Genomic DNA, 22,855 nt, shown 5'->3' on the forward strand with positions numbered 1-22,855 from the left:
AACAATTGTCAGCTTATTAAATGGGGTAAATCTCTTCATCAGTCACGTTGATTCTCATCTTTAGTTAGCTGGACTTATTCATGAAATATCTTATTGTTCTTTAAGATTATTCCACTGAGGCAGGAGGATTCCTTGAGCCCAGGAGTTCAAGGCTGCAGTGAGCTGTGATTGCACCACTGCACTCCAGCCTGGATGACAGAACGAGACCCCGTCTCTTAAAAAAAAAAAAAAAAAAGAGTGTACCCTATTTTTTTAATTGACAAGCAAATATTTATATATTTATCATATACATTACGATGTTTTCATATACATACACGTTGTGGGATGGCTAAGTCTAGCTATTTAGACATGTATTACATCACATACTTGTTTTTCTGGTAAGAACACTTAAAATCTGTTCTCAGCAATTTTCATATATGTAATATATATGTAATATATATACATAATATATATATGTAATGTATATTAATTGTAGTCACCATGTTGTATAATAGATTTCTTGAAATTATTCTTCCTAACAGAAATTTGTGTCCTTTAACCAAAATCAGCCCACTCCCCCCAACCCTCACCATTTTACTCTGTTTACTTGTTTACACTCCACATGTAAGTAATATCATACAGTGTTTTTCTTTCTGTGCCTGGCGTATTTCACTTAACGTAATATTCTCCATGTTGTTGCAAACGACAGGATTTTCTTATTTTTTAAGGGTGTATAGTATCAATGCCATCGTGTATATGTACCATCTTTTCTTTACCCATTCATCTGTTGATGGACACTTAGCTTGATTCCGTATCTTGGCTATCATGAATATTGTTGCAGTGAACACAGAAGTATAGATACCTCTTTGATATACAGATTTTATGTCTTTTGGATATATACATAGTAATGAGATTGCTAGATCATATGATAGTTCTATTTTTAATATTTTGAGGAACCTCTGTACTGTTTTTCCATAGTAGCTGCACCATTTTGCATTTCCACCAATAGGTGGGAGGTGGTATCTTGTGATTTTAATTTTCATTTCTCTGATAATTAATAATGTTGAGCATTTCTTCATGTACCTGTTGGCTATTTGTATGCTTTTTTTTGTTTGTTTTAGAAATGTCTATTCAGGTTCTTTTGCCCAATTTAATCAGGTTGTTTCCTTACTATTGAGTTCCTTATATGTTATGGATATTAGCCCCTTGCCAGATATGTGGTTTACAGATGTAGTGTTCCATTCCATAGATTGTCTCTTTACTTTGTTAATTGTTTCCTTTGCTTATAGAAACTGTTTAGTTTGATATAATTCCATTTGTCTATTTTTATTTTTGTTGCCTGTTCTTTTGGGTTGTTGGATCCAAAAAAATCTTTGCCCAGACCAATGTCATGGAATTTTTCTATTTTCTTCTAGAAGTTTTACAGTTTTAGATCTTCATGTAAGTCTTTAATCCATTTTGAGTTGATTTTTATATATGGTGTGAGATGAAGGTCTAGTTTCTTTCTTTTTGCATATAAATATCTGGTTTTCCAAGCAACATTTATTGAAGAGACTGTTCTTGCCCTAATGTGTTCTTGGCATCTACCTTAAAAATCAATTGGCAATAAATATGTGGATTATTTCTGGGCTCTCTGTTCTGTTCTTTTGGTCTGTGTCTGTTTCTATGTGAGTACAATACTGTTTTGATTACCATAGCTTTGTAGCAGGTTTTGAAATTGAGTAGTGTGATGCCTCCAGTTTTGTTCTTTTCGCTCAAGATTGCTTTAGCTATTCAAGGTTTTTTTGTGGATCCATATGAATTTTAGGATTTATATATTTTTTTATTTCTGGGGAAAATGTCCTTGAAATTTAGGTAGGGATTATATTTAATCTGTAGATTGCTTTTATAATATGGATATTTTAACAATATTAGTTCTTTCAATCCATGATCACAGGGTATCGTTCCATTTATTTTGTGTATTATTTAATTTATTTTATCAATTTATAGTTTTCAGCATGTAGATTTTTCACCTCCTAAATATTTTATTGTTTTGCTTAACTATTATAAATGGGATTGTTTTTATAGTTTGTTTTATAGATAGATCACTGTTAACATATAGAAATGCTACTGATTTTTGTATGTTGATTTTCCTACAACTTTATTAGATTTGTTTATTAGTTCTAACAGCTTTTTGTTAGAGTCTTCAGGGTTTTGCATATATAAGATCATGTCATCTGCAGAGACAATTTAACTACTCCTTTTCTGATTTGGATGTCTTTCCTTTCTTTCTCTTATCTAATTGCTCTGGCTAAAACTTCCAGTAGGATGTTAAATAGAAGTGGGAAGAGTGGGTATCCTTGTCTTGTTCTTAATTTAAGAGCTTTCAACTTTTCATCATTGAGTATGATGTTAACTATGGAGTTCTTGTATATAGCCTTTATTGTGTTGAGGTACAATCCTCATGTACTTAATTTGTTGAAGCTTTTTACATTAAATTTTGTCGAATGCCTTTTTCACATCTATTGAGATGGTTATATGGTTTTTGCCCTTCATTCTGTTAACATGGAGTATTACATTTACTGATTTTTGTACGTTGAATCATCCTTGCATCCCAGGGATAAATCCTACTTGATCATTATAAATGATCTTTTAACGTACTGTTGAATTCAGTTTGCAAGGGTTTTGTTGAGAATTTTTACATGTGCGTTCATCAGGGATATTGGCTTTTAATTTCCTTTTCTTATAGTGCCTTTGTCTGGCTTTTGTACCAGAGTAATGCTGCCTTCATAAAATGAGTTTGGTTGTTTTTCCTCCTCTTCAGTTTTTTGAAAGAGTTTGAAAAGGATTGGTGTTAGTTCTTCTTTGAATGTTTGGTAATATTCAATAGTAAAGCCATCAGGTGCTAGACTTTTCTTTAATGTGAAACTTTTTATTACTAATTCAATGCCCTTACTCATTATTGTTCTGTTTAGGTTTTCTATTTCTTCAAGATTTAGTCTTGATAAGTTGTATGTGTCTAGAAATTTATCTATTTCTTCTAGGTTATCCAAGTGGTTGGCATGTAATTATCCATAGTAGTCTCTTATAATCCTCTGTGTTATCAGTTGTATTCTCCTCTTTCATTGCTGATTTCATTTATTTGGTCTTCTCTTTTTCTTAGTCTAGCTAAAGTTTTGCTGATTTTGTTTATCTTTTCAAAAATCAACTCTTACTTTCATTGATCTCTTCTTTTTTTTTTTTCTAGTCTTATTTCATTTATTTCTGCTCAGATCTTTATCTCTTTCCTTCCTTCTAACTTTGAACTTAGTTTATTCTTTCTATAATTCCTTGAGATGTGACATCAAGCTGTTTGTTTGGAGTCTTTCTGCTTTTTCAATGTAGGCATTTGTTGCTATAAACTTCCCTCTTAGAACTGCTTTTACTGTATTTCATAATTTATAGCATATTGTGTTTCCATTTTTGTTTGTCTCAAGGTAATTTTAAATTTTTCTTTTAATTTCTCCTTTGACCCATTGGTTGTTTAGGAGCATGTTGTTTAATATTTGTGAATTTTTCACATTTCCTTCTGTGGTTGATTTCTAGTTTCATACCACTGTGGTTAGAAAAGATACTTGCTCTGATTTCAGTTCTCTTAAAATTTTTTAACCCTTCATTTATGGCCTAACATATGATCTATTCTAGAAAATGTTCCATGTGCATTTGAGAAATATGTGTATTTTGCCACCATTAGATGGAATGTTTTGTGTATGTACTTTAGGTTCATTTGGTCTAAAGTAGTTCAAATCTGCATTTTCTTATTGATTTTCTGTCTCTTTGATCTGTCCATTGTTGAAAGTGGGGTAGTGAAGTTCCATACTATTATAGTATCACAGTCTGTCTCTCTCTTCAGATGTATTAATATTTGCTTTATATATTTAGGTGTTTCAATATTGGGTGCATATAGATTTATAATTGTTACATCTTCTTGACAAATTTATCCCTTTAACATTACATAATGATCATCTTTTTCTCATTTTAAAGCTTTTGACTTAAAGTTTATCTGATGTAAGCATAGCTACTCCTGCTTTCTTGGTTTTCATTTGCATGGAACGTTTTTCCATCCCTTCACTTTCGATCTGTTTTTGTGTGTGTATCCTAAAGGATGAAGTGAATCTGTTGCACGCAACATATAGTTGAGGTTTTTTTCTGTATCCGTTCAGCTACTTTATATCTTTTGATTAGAGAATTCAGTCTATTTACATTTAAGACAATTATTGATAGGTAAGGACTTATTACTGCCATTTTCTTAACTGTTTTCTTGTTGTTGCTTCCTCTCTTCCTTTCTTTCTGCCTACCTTTGTGACTAGGTGATTTTTCTCTAATGGCATGCTTTGACTCCTTACTTTTTATTTTTTAAATATCTGTGATAGGATTTTGCTTTGTGGTTATCATGAGCCTTACATGAAAGATTTTATATTTATAACAGGCTATTTGAAGTTGATATCTACTTAACTTTGATTGCATACAAAAACTCTATACTTTTATTCTACACCCTACCTATTATATTTTCAATGTCACAATTTACATCTTTTTATATTGTGTATCACTTATTAATTGTTGTAGCTATTACTTTTTATTAATTTTGCCTTTTAACCTTCATACTAAAGTATAAGTGATTTATATGCCACCATTACAGTATTAGAGTATTCTGAATTTGTGTACTTATTTTTACCAGTGAGTTTTATGCTTTCATATGTTTTAATGTTGCTAGATGTTATTCTTTACTTTCTGTTCAAAGAACTCCTGTTAGCACTTTTTGTAGCACAGATTTTGTGGTGATGAACTACTTCAGCTTTTGTTTATCTGGGAGTCTTTACGTCTTCTTCATTTTGAATGGCAGCTTTGCTGTGTACATTACTCTTGGTTGGCAATTTCTTTCCTTCAGCACTTTGAATATGTCAGCCTACTCTTTCTTGGCCTGTAAGGTTTCTGCTGAGAAGTCTGCTGCTAGCCTTCCTGGAACTCCCTTATATGTTATTTGCTCCTTTTCTCTTACTGCTTTTAGGATTGCCGCTTTGCCTTTGATTTTTTACAGTTCGATTATGATATGTCTTAGTATAGTCTTGTTTGGACTGAATCTTGTTAAGAGACCTTTGACCTTCCTATGCTTAAATATTTGTATCTTTCCCCAGATTTGGACAGTTTTCTACTATTATTTTTTTCTTAGAATACTCTCATGCTCTTACTATTATTTTTTTACATGAGCTTTCTACCCTTTGTCTTTCCCTTCTCTTTATTGAATTCCTATGACTTAAATATTTGCTCTTTTGATGCTGTTCCATAAATTCTGTAAGCTTTCTTTATTCCTTTTTATTCTTTTTATTCTCTGCTGACTATATATTTTCAATTAAGCTGTCTTCAAGTTCACAGATTCTTTCTTCTACTTAATCAGTTCTGCAATTAATACTCTCTATTGCATTTTTTATTTCATTCATGGTAGTTTTCAGCTCCAGCATTTGTTTGCTTGTTTATTTTAACAATTTCCCTCTCTTTTGTAAATTTCTCATTCTGGTTTTTTATTGGTTTTCTGATTTTACTGAATTGTTTCTCTTTGTTTGGTTGAAGTTCACTGAGATTCTGTAAAACAATTATTTTGAATTATTTGTCCAGGTCTGCTACTGGGAGATTATTGTCATCTTTTAGTGGTATTATGTCCTCTCCATTTTTCATGTTTCTTGTTGCCTTACATTGATGCCTGTGCATTTTGTGGATCAGTCACCAATTACAGACTTTACAGGCTGGTTTCAATGTGGAAAGATTTTCCTCTGTGGGAGAAGGAGGGTGCAAGGGTACTTGCTGGGTGAGGTATAGCAATTCTGGGACTACTGAGAATACCAGCTATGTATTCCCTGTATAGATCTGCCCACCGAGGTCAGTGTTGGTAAAGATTTCAGTGCCCCTCGGTGGCTAATGCTATAGATATCTACAGTGGCAGTGAGGCATATTGAGGTCTTTGGGTATGGCTGCCAAGGACATCCTGATTTTTCTCTCATTGCAGAGGTTAAATGCCCTGTGGCACTGGTTCTGACTCATGGGCTCACTTGCAGTGGCAGTCGCACTTGTAGAGTGGCTGTGGAAGGACTGAAGCATGAGCATGAGTGGAGAGACTATGGCTATGGGATCTGGAGCAGTTTAAAAACCCCAGGGCCTAGTGCACAGACATTTCACTACTGTATTGATAACAGAATGTGAGGTAACAGATGCTTATGAGACAGCTGAGGTAGCCAAGAATGGGAGCACAGATGTGCTCAGAGTTAATGCAGCTCTGGGGACAGAGTTGTGCTTAGCTGTCTATGGCAGCTGGGCTGTTGCTTGGGACATGGGTACCCCTGCTGCCAATGTTGGTAGCAGTATGTGAGGCCCAGATGCTTGTGAAGTAGCTTTCAGAGCCCAGAAAGAGGGAAGAAGCATGCATAGAGTTAGAGCAGCTCCTGAGTTGGGGTGAGTTCTAGCTCTCTGCTGCAGCTGATCCAGGGCCTGGAGCTGGGGCATGCACAGTAAAGGTGTGGTTCCGAGACCTGGAGCATGAACTAGCTCACTGTAGCAATGGTTCCAGTGTCAGAGGTGGGCCCAGTCCAGCCACAGAGCCTGGGCCTGCAGTGTAGGCACTAGCAGAGCAGCTGTGGCTTCAGGATCAGGGCTCACTGGAGCATGGGAGAATTGGCAGAGCTTTCTTCAAAGTAATTCAAGAGTAGCTGCTTCTTGGATGGTAGTGAGTGTGCAGATGCATCTCCCTCTCTGGGGTTCCCCAGCAAAAGGGCTGTTGTTTACCTCAGTGGCAAGTGATGCCAGTGTCCTCTACAGAGCAGGCCTCTGGAGACTATGGTAGTTTGTGCCACATGGCCGATACCAATAGCATCTGCCTTCTTTTTTTCCTGGCTACTCTTTGTGCCTCAGGTATGCACCACCTCACCAGTGATCCTGTCCTATGTAGATATTCTTCATTTCCCTTGCTCCATTGTGTTGCTGCAGATTATTTAATGGACCCTGGAGCTCCCTCTGGGCTATTTGGGTTTGTGAATAGCTGCCTGTATTTGGTTTTTTAGTTGTGGGGGAATAAAGGCTGGTGTCTCCTACATTGCCATCTACCTTGGTAACCTCCCCTCCTATTATATCCCGTTCTGATTAAGATTCCTATATTAAATGTTCTCCATGAATACATTTCAAATAAACTCAAAAAAGTCTGACACTGTGTAGGGAACTAGTTAAAGGGAAAATGCTAGCTTCTATTATTCACACATGAGTAAAATATGGTTTGGTTTTTAAAAATTTAGATAATCATGTTAGGAGTTTGCATAGTAAGCAAAATAAAATTTTTGAACAATGCTTACAAAAGATTAATATCTCTTGTCCCACAAAGATTGAAAAGTTAAGGCAAATATCCTTTGTTCTTTTATATCCTCCCTCCAGATTCTCCATCTCACTCACATAAAATAGAGGAAAATTCCACTGATTCTTTTCACTGTGACATCCAAATTGTTCTGCTGTAATAAACATTTTGCTATTATTTAATAAAAACCTTATCTCCTATGCCATAAATACAGAACTAGGATTGATATCTATATTTTACCAAAACTCATGAACCAGCAGAAAAACAAAACATTAGTTTTTAAAACATTTTAGAAATGTTTTTAAAAAAATTTTTTTAATAAATAAAATGTATTTAACTTAAATTGAATAGGACTGTTTTAGTGGGATGAGCATCATCCCAGGCTTCTTTCCCAGCCACACATTTATTAGAAAATGAATCCTAGTTCTGGTTCCTTCTATTGATTCTCACCATTCCATGCAGTATAAGGTACCTAAAATGAGATACATCATAGTCACCATATTCCAGGAGAATCCTCTAGCTGGGGAGGACAGATTTAGAAGTAGTGTAGTGGTGAAAGATGATCTGGTGATTATCCAGCCATGTCGGGGTCTCTCAGTTCTTTGCCATTTCATCACAGACTACTGACACTTGGGGCTGGCATTTATTTCTGAAACAAACCAAGGAAGCTTCATACAGAAATCCAGATGTCCCACTGCTTGGAGGATGAAGACCTCTATCCCTGGCAAAACAACTTTGAAGTTTGTTTGGTTTGGCTGCTTTCGTAAATTCTAAAAGGCATGCAACTCTGAGGCTCCTCATTTTTTACAACACTTAACCAAGTTAGGTTTGTTGTTGGCTTTAGACACAACTTGGGACAGTTCACAAGAGGGCAATGGGTGATAAGCAGACAGCTAGGCTTTCAGAACCAAAACATCCTTCTTATTGGCTAAATGAAGCCCCAGCTACAACAGGGAATGAGATTTAAATGTGTATGATAAAACAAAATTAGCCCCAAATTAACACCAGGCATGACTGACATTGCAGGAAACTCCCATTGGAGTCGGACTCACAATCACGAAGAATTGATGAAAAGCCAAATTGATTCAAAAAAGTCTATTCTGAAAGAAAAAGGAAAAGAGATGAGGTAGATAGATATGTATCCACTCTAGAAATTAGCATATATACCATACAAACTAACCAATAAGTGTGAATGTAGCATACACTTAGTGAAATGCCTGGCATGTGCCAGGGGCTTTCTTTTCTCCAGTTTTGACAGCATCTCCTTGAGCCATCAGCCAGCAGCCAGGTCTGTTTCTCCACTTCATTTGTCTCCTCTGAGCCTCAGACCTTCTGGAATTATCCTCCGTTGTCCTTTAGATCTTTCACTCAACAGAGTCAAAACTGACCTTTAACTTTTCCTCAAAAGTTACTCCTTCCACTGTGTTCTCTATTTGCCCATGAATGAAACTTAAGGAGCATGTAAGGTTGTTCCCTGCCCCTCCCCCTTACCAAGCACTGGTGACTCTGCCTCACTCATAGCTCTTCAATCCATCCCTTTCTATACTCAGTGCAGTTCCTCAAATCTCTTCCATGAATACTAAATAGCCTCCACTTGGCTCTTTGCCATGAGGTTCAACCCACTTCAGCCCACCCTTCACTCACCACTGGTGTCATTCACCTGAAAATTAAATTTGATGTCACTTATCTGCTTAAAACTTTTCCATACGTGTCATCTCAAGGGTAAAATTCAAAGTTCTATTAAAAAGAATAACAATATTAATAACAGCTAGCATTTATTAAGTGCTTACAATGTACCAGGCATAAATGTAAATACTTTATATAGATAAACTTTTTAATTTTCACAACATACTATGAGGTAAGGACTATATCCTCAACTAATTTTTTTTTTTTTTGAGGCAGAGTTTCACTGCCTCAAAATTAGTTTCACTAATTTTTTTGTATTTTTTTGAGGCAGAGCCTGTTGCCAAGGCTGGAGTACAATGACACACTCTCAGCTCACTGTAGCCTCTGCTCCAGGATTCAAGCGATTCTCCTGCCTCAGCCTCACAAGTAGCTGGGATTCTAAGTGTGCACCACCACACTGGCTAATTTTTGTATTTTTGGTAGAGACAGGGTTTCACCATGTTAGTCAGGCTGGTCTCAAACTCCACCTGCCCCAGCCTCCCAAAGTCCTGGGATTATAGGTGTAAGCCACCATGCCTGGCCTATGTCCTCATCTTAAAATGAAGAAACTGAAGCAAGTTTTCTCTCAGTAAATATTGCATTCCAGTTTTTGTAAACTATTTGCCAGACTACAATACGCTAAAATTTATCATACTGCATTTGCCTTTCTCTTTGCCCTGAATACCATTCCCACCTAATTAACCACTCCTTCGAGATGGGGCAACACGGTGCCACTCTGGCCCTGTCCATCCCAGACAACCAATTGCTCCTTCTTTTTATTGCTATAATCTTACGCATGTATACATAACTCTTGAGGTTTGTTCATGTCTAGAGTACATGTACTGTATCTAATTTCGTATGGATTTGCAAGGGTTCAGAATGTTGAGTCATGTGGTAGTCTGTTCTCACGCTGCTATTAAGATATCTGGGTAATTTATAAAGAAAAGAGGTCTAATTGGCTGACAGTTCTTCAGGCTGAATAGGAAGTTTAGCAGCTTCTGCTTCTGGAGAGGCCTCAGGAAGCTTCCAATTATAGTGGACGGCAAAGGGGGAATGAAGCATCTCACATGGTGGGAGCAGGAGCAAGAGAGAGAAGCTGGAAGGTACTACACCCTTTTCACCAACCAGATGTCACGAGAACTCACAATCACAAGGACAGTCTGGGCGTGGGGGTGGGGGGTGGGCTGGTGCTAAATCATTCATGAAGGATCCACCCCCGTGAACCAGCCAGCTTACACCAAGCCCCGCCTCCAACATTGGAGATTGTAATTAGTCATGAGTTTTGGGTAGGGACACAGATCTAACCCATAACAAGTGGTAATATCATATGTTCTTTGATCATATACTGCTTATAGCTGCCTTTTTTTTTTTTTTGAGATGTAGTCTAGCACTGTCACTCAGTTTGTAGTGCAGTGGCGCGATGTCGGCTCACTGCAATCTCCACCTCCTGGGTTCAAGCGATTCTCCTGCCTCAGCCTCCCGAGTAGCTGGGACTACAGGTGTGTGCCACCATTCCCAGCTAATATTTTTGCATTTTTAGTAGAGACGGGGTTTCAGCATGTTGGCAAGGATGGTCTCGATCTCCTGAACTCATGATCCACCTGCCTTGGCCTCCCAAAGTACTGGGATTACAAGCGTGAGCCACCCAGCCCGGCCTATAGCAGCCTTTTTTAAACCCATGGGCTTTTGTGACAACAATGCATTTAGGGGCATGTTCACCCTTTGATAGTTAACTTGTTACCTAGAAAACATTTAATCTGAATGCTAGATCTGAAACGTTTACTATTTCTGCTCTGGATGGGTCAGAAACTATGGCTGTCAGGCTGAATCCAATCCTTTTTAGTAAATAAAGTTGTATTAGAGCATAGCCACACTCATTTGTTTGTGTATTGTCTGTGATTACTGTCTCACTAAAACAGCAGAGTTGAATAGTTGCCACAGAAAACTATATAGTCCAAAAAGCCCAAGACACTTACTTACTGTCTGGGCCTTTATAGAGAGTATTTGCTGATGCATGATGTAGAAGATGAGGGATTGAGTATTGTTTTAGTTCATTTAGTGTTGCTACAACAGAACACCTGAGGCTGTGTAATTTATCAAGAAAAGAGGTTTATTTGGTTCAAGATTCTAGTGGTTGGAAAATTCAAGCTTGGGTAGCTACATCTGTTGAGGGCCTTATGCTGCTTCAACACATGATGGGAAACAGAAGGGGATGCACATGTACTACAAGATCACATGGCAAGAAAGGAAACATCTCTTGCTTCCTTTGAGACCAAGGAGGCCAGACTCTTTAACAGACTACTTTTGTGGGAATTAATCCATTCCTGGGAGAGCAAGAACTCACCCCCTCACCTCCACATGAGGCCTTTAATGTATTAACAACCCAAACACCTCCCAGTAGGCCCTGCCTGCCAGCACTGACACATTGGGCATCAAATTTCAACATGAGTTTTGGCAGACAAGCCACATGCAAATCACAGCAAGTGTATACCCATTTGATCACATATATTCATGCAAGCATTCATTCATCGATTAAAGCCTTAAAAGCTAGATATTTGTCAGTTATCACAGTGTCAACATATTTTATTGCTCTGTAGCTGCTTTTCCTTAATATGAACAAACTAGGGTCGGGTGCAGTGGCTCATGCCTGTGATATCAGCACTTTGGGAGGCTGAGGCAGGGGGATTGCTTGAGGTCAAGAGTTCAAGAGCAGCCTGGCCAACATGGTGAAACTCCATCCCTACTAAAAATACAGAAATTAGCTAGGTGCAGTGGCAGGCACCTGTAATACCAGCTACTGGAGAGGCTGAGGCAAGAGAATCCCTTGAACCCAGGAGGCAGGGGTTGCAGTGAGCTGAGATTATGCCACTACACTCCATCCTGGGTGACAGAGTGAGACTCCATTTCAAAAAAAAAAAAAAAAAAAAATTTTTTTAATTAAAAAAAAGTGAGCCAACTGGGGAAAATACCCAGTTTAGTTGAGGTTATAGTAAAATGGTTCTATTATAATGATAACAGGATCAATAAAATCACCTGCAAAAGTATGTTTTATTGAATAGAGCTTTTGTTTTTCATGATGGTTTTTGAAATGAGATTTTTTTTTTTCCCTATACTTACCAGTAGAATGGTTCTATTAAAAAGAGATTATAGGTCAGGCACAGTGGCTCACTCTTGTAATTCCAACACTTTGGGAGGCTGATGTGGGAGGATCTCTTGAGGCCAGGAGTTTGAGACGAGCCTGGGCAATAAAATGAGACTTCGTCTCTACGAAAAAAAAAAAAAATTAGCCAGGTATGGTGACATGCTCCTGTAATCCTAGCTACTCGGGAAGCTGAGGTGGGAGGATGACTTGAACCCAGGAAGTTGAGGCTTACAGTGAGCCAAGATTGCACCACTGCACCCTAGTCTGAATGACAGAGCAAGACCCATCTCAAAAAAACAAACAAACAAACAAACAAACAAACAAAAAAAAAAAAACAGAAAGAAAGAAAAGAAGTTATTCTAGGAGTAGAAATACCAGTGTCCAGCCAGGCTCTCATAAACTCTCTCTGTGATTCAATTTCTTCTTCTGTTAGCATAATAGAATACATTATCTTAGTATATATGATCTTCCAGCTCAGGGATATCAGGTTGTATATAACACTTTTTGCTTAAATATACATGACATTTTAATCCTAGGCAGATGACATATTAGAGTCATTAACTTCCTTGCATTTGTTGGTTGATTAAATGTCAGGTCCTATTGAAATGAATTTGTTATGTGTAAACCATATTTCATGTGTCTAATATAGGCTGTTTATGATATGACCTTTGTCTTTTTATAATGATGTTTATTTTGTTTTTTACAGAATTATGTTAGAGTTGTGGAGGTTTGGTGGGATGAATATAAAGACTACTTCTATGCTAGTCGTCCTGAATCACAGGCATTACCATATGGGGATATATCAGAGCTGAAAAAATTCCGAGAAGATCACAACTGTAAAAGTTTTAAATGGTTCATGGAAGAAATAGCTTATGATATCACCTCACACTACCCTTTGCCACCCAAAAATATTGACTGGGGAGAAGTAAGTACCAGCTGATAGTCACATCTCAAAGTGTGTGCATTTGTAGACTAAGTTTGGGAGAAGGCAGAGACAGGTGGAACTATGTGAGTAAGAGAAAAGTATTCTTGGGGGAAAGTTTGGGTAAAAACTCTCTGATAGCATCTACCACCTTTCCACTCCACAGCTACGGCTTGCCAGGCCAGCTTGCCACCAGGCTGTCTCCTGCCAGCCTTTTGCTCCAGCTCCTGGCACCTCCATGCCCCTTACTCCAACTCCCTTCCTTAACTAACTTCAGTTTATCCCACTGCTCTCAGCTTAGAGATCACCAATACTGAAAAGCCGTTCTTATTTTTCCTCACTTCATCAAAAAGATGCACATCTATGCTCTTCCCAGGGGTTCTCACAACACCCAAATTCGCCCATCTCCCAGCCAGTCTGAGTGCTTTAGGACCTTGATCACCATTGTGTCCAGGTGGACTGATGCAGGGACCCATATACAATAGGCACTCCAACAATGCTTTTCAAATGAATTAAAAATAATTAAAATCAAATAAAAGCATTTTGAAAATCAGACATTGTCATTTCTTTGCTTATTCAAAATTGTCCTCAGACTCACTTCTGATTGCACCCCTCAGCCCTGCTGTATGCCTTATACTGCTGCCCCACAGGCACACTAAATCTGCCATGAACATTCAAGTCCACATCCCTCTGCTTAATTACGTTCAGCAAATATTGGTTGAGGGCCTACTATGTGCCAGTCACTCTTCTAGACAGAAAATAAGACAAGCAGAGTCCTTTTTCTCAGGGAACTAGCATGCTACCTGGGTATAGAGACCAAAAAAGAGAAAGCAAAAATGATAATGACAGATGGTGATAAATGACAATGACACCTAATACTGTCAAGAGGACTTAAGGATAGGGTAAGGAAAGCATCTCTGAGGAGGCGACATTTGCCCTCAGATCTGAATGGTAAAGAGTCAGCCAATCAGAGAGCCAGGGAGTGGAGATAAAGGGAAGCAGAACAATCGCATAAACATAATTCTTCTGGAGGCAGATCCCTGATGGGTTGGTGTGTGAAGGATAAGGGCCAGGATGACACAGGTTGTTTTTTTTATTTGAGTAGCTGATAATGTTTTTCATTTGGGCTGCTGAGACTGGGAAGATAGTAGGGGAGTGAATGGAGGGGGCAAGGCTTCTGTTGGTGTTCTGAACGTGCAAAGTACCTGCCAAATATTCAGGTAGAGCTGTTAAGGCCTACTGATGATAGATCGTAGGTTGTATGATGCCACAATCCAGAAGAGAGGCCACTCTGGAGATGCACATTTGGGTCCATCAGCAGGTAGGTCATTTCATGGGACTGAACGAGGTCACCAAGAGAGAAAATACAGATAGAGAAGAGGAGAGAAGACCCATCCCTCAGAAGTGCCAGCACTTAGAGTTCAGGAATGGAAGGAGAAACCAACAGAGGACACTCATGCTGCACTCTCTGTACTTATTGCTTTAATACCTTTTTTTCCCTTTACTCTTAATTTACCTGTCCTATTACAGCAAATTATGTTTAACTCCCAACTATACCATAAGCCCTTCAACACACAGATCTCTCTCTGAGGGCCCAGACGACTGCATCCAACTGCCTGCTAGACATCGGCACTTGAGTGTCTAACAGGCACTTCAAACTCAACCAGCCATAATTGAACTTCCTATCTCCTCCCCCTACCCATCTCTACCGATTTCTCAGACCAAACACTTTGGAGCTTCCACGAATCCTGTCTTTGTTTCGCACTTCATGTCTAGTTCCAGAATCTGATTCCTTCTTGCCTGGTCTAAGCCACCATCATCTCTCACTGAGACTAACATGTTGGCTCTCCTACAGCCTATTTCAAATACAGCAGTCAGAGTGATTGTTTTAAAATGAAGTTATGTCCCTCTGCAAGAAAACGTGCACCTTCACCTCAGAGTGATGACAGAGTCCTTTCTGGTGGTCTCCAAGATCCACAACATCTGTCCCTGTTCCTCTCTGGCCTCACCTGCCACTGCTCTCCCCACTCCGCTCCAGCCCCATGTCCTTACTGGTCCTTGGACTCCTTCCAGGCATGCGCCTGCCTGTGCTCTTTCCACTGCCCGGAATGCTTCCCTGCAGGCAGCCCTGTCCATGGCCAGCTCTCACACCTCCTTCAAGTCTGCTGACCTGCCACTTCTCAGTGAGGTCCACCTTGTTACTTCCCAACACGCTAGCTCCCACTCTAACTTCCTCTTCTTTCTTTTTTTTCACCATACTTATCATCTTTTGCTATAGCAGAAAAATTGTCTACTATGTTTTTTAACTTATATTCTGTCTTTTTTTCCTTACGTTCCCAGAGTGAATGTAGGCAAGGGGCCCACGTTCACTGCGGCATGCCCATTACTGGGGCGGCAGTCTTTATTTTGTTCACTAGTGTTTCAGATCCTACAGCATGCCTGGCACACATCAGATACTCAGTATTTGGCGATTGAATAAATGCATGAATAAATGGATAGAATTTTCTGTCCTCCTTTTACTATCTCACTCCCAAATATATCTTCAGTTTAACCTCTCTCCATTCTGACATCTGCACTTTATACTTCGTTTCTCGGCATTTCCTTAACATTCCAAGGTAAACCCCTACCTGTTGTAAAGGTGTCTCTTGGGGCAGTCTTCAGAGCCCCTCCACGCAAGGTAGCAGCTCTTCCTCTGCAAATTCATACCTCCATCCTGACTGGCTGCTACCCCTCCATCTCTCTACAGGCGGTGAGGACCATGACTTGCTCCTCTTCGTATCCTCAAAAGCTCTTATCATCAGAGGCGCAGAGTCAGTATTTGCTGGCTGAATGCAAGAATAAAACATTTTATCCAAATACTAAAGTGATTTATAATTCAGAGAAATATACGGTATTTCCAAAAATAGTTATTTTCATAGAAATTGTACATTCCAAAGATGGAAACCTGTGTTTGCTTTTCATCTACATTGTCTATAGAGAAAAGCCTCACTGCCTGGCCTTGTGTCATGAGTGACCTTTGCACCCTAGGCCCTTGGAGGCAGCTACCAGAAGTGCTGCGCAGCCATTTGGAAGAGGTCCCTTACAAATCCGGTCTGTTCTAGGTATCTAGGGCCAGTGTCTATTACCACTGTGGCTAGGTAGCTTTTCTCTATTTGCTTCTCTTTCACATGAATTACTGTGATTCTGAAATTGTATTTAATGGTAATTTTTTTTTCCTCTGTGGTATTTTAGGGAAATCTATAGTCCTATGCTCTTAGAGAAAGAATCCATTCCAATGTTGACTTCAAGACCATAAATGATTTCCAGACTATGTAAAGACTGATAATACAGTAATACCCTGTCACTATGCATACCCAGATTTTCCCTGTGAACTGTAATATTTAATATGAAATATTAAGTTCTGATGCCAGAGTTTATCAAAAAGTAAACTGTTGCCTGTTTTTTGTTTGTTCATTTTTTCAGATCAGAGGCTTTGAAACTGCTTACTGCATTGATAGCATGGGAAAAACAAATGGAGGCTTTGTTGAGCTAGGACCCTGCCACAGAATGGGAGGGAATCAGGTAAATCACCTTTCTTTTGTGTTTAATTTATTCTGCATTGAGGGGCATCAGGTTTATTGACCACAGAGTGATCAATAACATTATAATAACATTATAGTTTTTGCATAAGCAGTTAGAATCTAGAATTAATGTCTAATGTAAGAGATTAAAATATATTCCTGTGAGAGTATATATTTGTCACTAACATACCTATATAAGCCTAGCTCCCTAACGATTTTTTTGCAAGTATTATTCACTAATCCTCATCTTTTTGCCAATACAATGTTATTGCCAGTAATATATGTTCACTAATATATTTTCTTATGTGGGTTTATGTTTGTTTTTTCATTTTCTCACATTGTTGGTAATTAACAAATATGTGTTAGTGACCCATTCGGTATCTTAGAGACTAAAGATCTTAATGATTTCAGTGTTAATAAGGATCTTCACTAACATCAAAATAAACATAATTTGTGGACTTACAGTTCTAAACACAGAAAAATTATGGAAAAATAAGTTAGCCATTCAATTTAATTATAATTATGAGTTAAGTTTCATTCTTTTCAAATATACATCAGCAGGGAAGGTGCCTCTGTTACTTATTTCTGTCTTTTTCTTTTACAGCTTTTCAGAATCAATGAAGCAAATCAACTCATGCAGTATGACCAGTGTTTGACAAAGGGGGCTGATGGATCAAAAGTTATGATTACACACTGTAATCTAAATGAATTTAAGGAATGGCAGTACTTCAAGGTATTCTGCATTTTAACTTCTGAAATAATGTTATATGCTATTTCATTTTCAATAACATGTAGCATGTGGAATTTAGATGAATAAATCTTCAAGCCTACATTCAAATTTGCTAGCATTTTCCTCTCATTTAGTCACTTGTATAGGTTTTCCTGAGCACTGGATGACTCATTGTTCTATAATGAGGCATCACTTTTGTTCTTTCATACAATATTGTCACGGAATGAGGCCACAGTGATGTCTATGAAGAGCACTGCTAATTTTAGTAATACAAGAAAGTCAGTGTTCTGTGAGGCAGTCATCATCATTGCTCTCACCAAAATCTGATTTTTGAAATCTAAATGAATCATTCATTACAGTAAAATATATTTATACTATTAAAACTTTGGCTAATATTTCATATTGTCCAGCAGATGGAGATAGAGACAAACAAATAAAACTTGAAATCTAGGCTTTTATAACGTCTTTATCGTTGTTGTGTGCTAAATACAGCGGGATAAATGTAGCAAGTTGCTTACTTTAATGGTCAAATTTAGTTATTCACATGACACTGCTGGGGCAGTTTTGTCTTTCAGCTGTGAGTATTTAAAGCTCTGTGGCAAGTTGAGGATTACAATATATTAATATATTTATGTATAGTTTTCAAAGTCTAGATTTGGCTAACATAAAGCAATTTATTATGAAACAAAAAGTAGGAAAAGCTGCATCACACTAAAGAATCTATCAACCCTGCATTTTATTTATTCACTCAGTATTTGTTATCACATCCCATCTGTCATGCAAGCAAGCACTTGTTATCTGTGTAATAAGGATATGATCTACCTTAACATTCCCTGTTATTGTCATTATGGATAATTTCCATGAAGTGATAAACATGTATAAATTGATGATTTTTTTCCTTATATCAAGTTAGGAAGGAGAAGAGTAGCATAAACCTTAAAGAGTGGAGCATTTATTTTCACACAAAAAAAATGAAATATAATAGCAATAAATGGTAGGAGTCAGTGAGAACAATATTAGCAAAATAGTAAAAGGAGGCTAACAGACAAGCAACTATATCAAGAAGTAATCAACCAAAAAATGGCACACAACATGTTTTAAATATTTTAAAGGACATAGCACTGAATATATTTGTGTATTAGATATTACTAGTCACTTGGGAACCAATGATGTGTTAGGCTGTAGGGGAATTCAAAAATATAGCTAAAGTACATTATCATATAATGGTAGAGAAGAAAGAAATGCAAAAATAGAGATAAGCAAAATGCCATAGGATAGAAAAGAGTGATTCATGGGAGGAATTACTTCTGAGGAGTTTCATAGAGGAAGTATCATTGCACAAGTCCTGAGTGTAAAAAGGCTTTCCATAGAAAGTAAGAAGACTGGATGAGCAAAAACGTGGCATGAAAATGTGTAGAAAATTCTAAGAATTGCATTTCATTTGGTATCTCTAAATTGTACTTCAGAGGATAGAGCACTGACCTTCATTTTTTAAGTTTTAGAGAGGGATGGACCTTATTTGAGGAAGGTAGTGATGGGAAACAATGGCTACTTTTAGGAAAATAATTCTGGAAACGTGAGGTATGGGCTGTTCTCAAACTTTCTGGCCTCTGGATTCCCTTTACACTCTTAAAAGTTAGTGAACCCCCCCCACCCCCAAATTGCTTTTGTTTATGTAGGTTATCCTTGGCAATATTTCCAGAATTGGAAGTTGTCTGAAAAATTTGTAAAGTTTTTATAATTAATTCATCTAAAAGTAACAATATCCCCATTAAACATTAATATAAATGACATTTTCAATGAAAAATAACTATGTTTACCCAAAAAAAATAATGAGAAGAATGGAATTCTATATTTTTGCAAATCCCTTTAATATCTGATTTAATAGAAGAAGACAGCTGGATTCTTATACTCCTGCTTCATTTGGTCTGATCTGATACGTTGTTTTAGTTCAAGTATATGATGAAAACCCAGACTCACACAAGCATAGAGTTGGAAAAGAAAGGAAGTAATTTAATAGCCTTTCAGATAATTGTGGATATTTTTTGATTGTACACCACAACTTAATAAGTGGTAGTTTCTTAAAAGTTACTCGCATTGTAGACTGGTATCCTTGAGCATTGTACCTCACTATGTGGAAGTACTTGATACGTACTTCCCACTGCATCTCATAAATTTCTTTTTAAATATACTCAGGGGTCAAGATTGAATAAAAGTAATGTTTTACTGCTTCATCAGTGACATCTTTAAGTGAAACTGGCATTTACTTTTTGCTGAGTGTGTGGCAGTGAACAGTGTGACTACAGGTACTAGCATAGTTTGATTCATGCTAAGGCATCATCAGTTTTACTTGCCATTGCTTTTGCACCATCAGTATAAATGTCGATAAAGTAAAAAGGCAGTAGAGCCTTTGTTTATTATGAAAATAGTTTTGGCCTTACAGACCCAATCCTGGATAGTCTGAACATATGGTGAGGGCCAAACCAGGGCATCTGCAGTGGCGATGGGAAGGAATATAAACCAGAGACATTGCACGTATCCATCCTTAGTGTCTGGTGTAATGTGAATTAAAGAGGGAAAGTGCAGTATTTCCTAATGACTGGAAAGCTGATATTATCATTACCCAGGATAGAAACAGTAGACATAGATATGGGGAGCAGATAATGAATTTAGGTTTGCATACATTGAATCCCAGATACCAGCAGTATATTGTGACTTAACAATGAAAGATCTTAGGACCTAGAAAACTGACAATCAAGAGAAATCCAAAGTGGGGTGTGGCTGATAAGCTTATCCATTTGCTTAAACTATCTCTTAATGAAAGCCAAGTGATGACTTCTGATGTCAGTGATATCAAGGGTCCAAATTTGAAACTTTTTTCTTACTATGTTTTCAGAACCTGCACAGATTTACTCATATTCCTTCAGGAAAGTGCTTAGATCGCTCAGAGGTCCTGCATCAAGTATTCATCTCCAATTGTGACTCCAGTAAAACGACTCAAAAATGGGAAATGAATAACATCCATAGTGTTTAGAGAGAATAAAAGAAACCAGTAACCTACCTACTGACAAGTAAATTTATACAGGACTCAAAACCGCCTGAAACCTGCTGCAACTATTGTTATTAACTCTGTACAGCTCCAAACCTGGAACCTCCTGATCAGTTTCAAGGACATTGATAAACTGTGATTTTACAATAACATTATCATCTGCAGTTACTGTTTACAAGACTGCTTTTACCTTAAACTTTGTAGATGTTTACATCTTTTTGTTTTGTTTTAAGATGATGTTGGTAATTCGTGCCTTTAGCTCTGTTTTATTAGACAGAGTTAAAGCACATTGTCTTCTTTGGGATTACACTCAGGGGTCTGAAAGGCAGTTTGATTTTTATTTTTCACACACTTGAAAAAGGTTGGAGTAGCCAGACTTTCATATATAACTTGGTGATTATCAACCTGTTGTGTCTTTATTTAATTTTACATCCTTTTGAAGCACTGCCACAGGTTATTAGCCAAGGTGGCCTTCCTTCACAGTCATGCTGCTTTTTTGAAAGGTGAATTTCAACACATTTAGTGCCTCTTTCATTTCTCAGTATATATTTCAAGAGCTTGTGATGAAATTTATAGGATGGTAATGATGGACTTGTCACCTGTATGGGGAATACTTTTACTACTCAGAAATGAATTTATGTGCTGCCATTTGCCATAAGGTTAGATGTTGTATGGCTTGAAAAAGAAATGACAATATGGAACATCCCAAGGCTTTCCCATAGAGTTGGAAGTTGTGTGGCATTTGCTCCCTTACCTACTGGCATTCCCAGTGCCCTCTGTCATACCTACTTCTAGGATTGCAAAGGTGTCTTCCAACTAGAGAAATATTGTCCACCAACATTTGGGATTTATCTTCTCTAATACCTGTCACCATAGAAAACTATTATCAGTTTTATTGTTACCCCCGAAAAGAGAGGGTAACAAAATCAATGAAACACCACTATAAACATGTCAAAGGTTCATTCTAACTGAGGTAAGACTTTCCAAGCCCTTGTTAGATTAGGCCTTCCTAAACTCGTGTGCATTATAACCTAAGTTGTGCAACCTGCAAAGCCAAGAGTGAATTAATGTTTCATTTATATTTTCATCCAAATGACATTATCTGCATGTTTTTAAAATTTAAAAACAAAGAGTATTTTAAAACACAGTTCATTAACAAATGTGAACAACTTTCTGTTAGATTGGGTGTTCCCTAGTGTTTCTTAATTTCTTTTTAGCAAGTGTATTTTTTTTAGTATTTTTCCAGTAAACAGAAGATTTGTTTGGATTTAAACATTTACTAAGACTGTACCTATTAGGAAAACCAAATATTCCAAATGGTCAATTCAATTTTAATTTCTCAAAAGATATTGTTACTGCTCAAAAGATTAAAATGCCTACATTGAGTGCTAAAAAAAACTATGATGAGGTGAGCTGAATGGCAAGTAAGTTAAGCATTTTTGATCCTATAATCATGAAATCATTACAATGAAAGGAATTTACAAACTACTGCCAGAAGTTTGTTTTTTAATTTAAGAGGAAATGTAACCAATGAATTTGTTTGTTCCAAGCTTAGCTCTTAAATTTGGAGAGTCAAAGTTAAACATCCTCAACAGAGTTTTATTTAAAATTTTGAATTGTCAAGTTTGTATTTTGCTACTGATCTGTGATCAACCATTTTAACTTTCATCTCTAGGGATGTTTAACATTTATAATTGCAAAATAAATCAACTATAAAAAAAGAAACTAAGAGAGAATTGGTACTTTAATTACTTGCGTGTTTGCAAATAGGCTCCATTTTCCATGTTGAGTAGATTATAACCTTATTAACTATGCATAGGCCTAAGAAAGGTGGCAATGAACTGTGCATGTAAATTTTAAATGGGTATTTTGTGCAATTCATTAAAAGAAAATACTCTATGAATATGATTCTATATATTGAAATCGGAAACCTTACCAAACAAAAACATCAGAAGCTGCTGCCATAATGACTATTTTCTACTGTAGGCTGCTTTGGAAATAATTCCCATATCCTTGCTTTGTAAGTTGATAATATCACTATGCATTTCTACACATTTTATAAATTTGATTTATGCAGATTTTGATACACTGTATGTTTCTGTAGAAATTGTATAAATATTCAAAATTTTATTAGGGTAAATTTGAGAAACTTATGTATATCTTAATTCTGGGTTGCTTGTTTTTTAGGTGAGAAAAAATAAAATATTGTATTTTAATTCATGGGATTTTTTGGTACTTGTAATCATTTCAAATCTAAACACTGCACATTTGAAAGAATTACTATTTACAAGACACACTTAATAGCTAAAATATTATAGACCACAGTTATTAGTTGAGTATCTGCTTGAGTGTTGCTTAGCATTCTGTTATACATGCTTAGAAACCTCAGAGCTTATATCTCTGTTGGAAAGAAACAAAGGTTTATTTTTACCTATTTGCCTATGTATACCAATTTTT

General features: G+C 37.1%; 1 protein-coding gene and 1 long non-coding RNA gene across 5 annotated transcripts in view; one reads left to right on the top strand and one right to left on the bottom strand.

The window, feature by feature from the left end:
* Positions 1-22,618, top strand: part of GALNT7 (polypeptide N-acetylgalactosaminyltransferase 7) — a 156,086-nt gene extending 133,468 nt beyond the window's left edge. For 3 of the 4 annotated variants that reach the window (XM_032298663.1, XM_032298662.1, XM_032298664.1), the window contains exons 9-12: positions 12,844-13,062; positions 16,522-16,620; positions 17,224-17,352; positions 20,246-22,618. In XM_032298663.1, coding sequence (XP_032154554.1) covers positions 12,844-13,062; positions 16,522-16,620; positions 17,224-17,352; positions 20,246-20,383 — 585 coding nt within the window. In that variant the 3' untranslated portion in view covers positions 20,384-22,618. The remainder of the gene's footprint in view (positions 1-12,843; positions 13,063-16,521; positions 16,621-17,223; positions 17,353-20,245) is intronic. The other variant, XM_032298665.1, reaches the window with a different exon arrangement.
* Positions 7,637-12,219, bottom strand: LOC116565179. The gene is made up of 2 exons (XR_004275296.1): positions 12,113-12,219; positions 7,637-9,067 (listed from the first exon to the last, which is right to left on the bottom strand). It is a non-coding gene; the product is annotated as an uncharacterized LOC116565179 (long non-coding RNA).
* Positions 22,619-22,855: the final 237 nt, after the last annotated feature.

Source organism: Sapajus apella, unplaced genomic scaffold, assembly GCF_009761245.1.
Source record: "Sapajus apella isolate SASKATOON/1434 unplaced genomic scaffold, GSC_monkey_1.0 scaffold39, whole genome shotgun sequence".
NCBI classification, from domain to species: domain Eukaryota; kingdom Metazoa; phylum Chordata; class Mammalia; order Primates; family Cebidae; genus Sapajus; species Sapajus apella.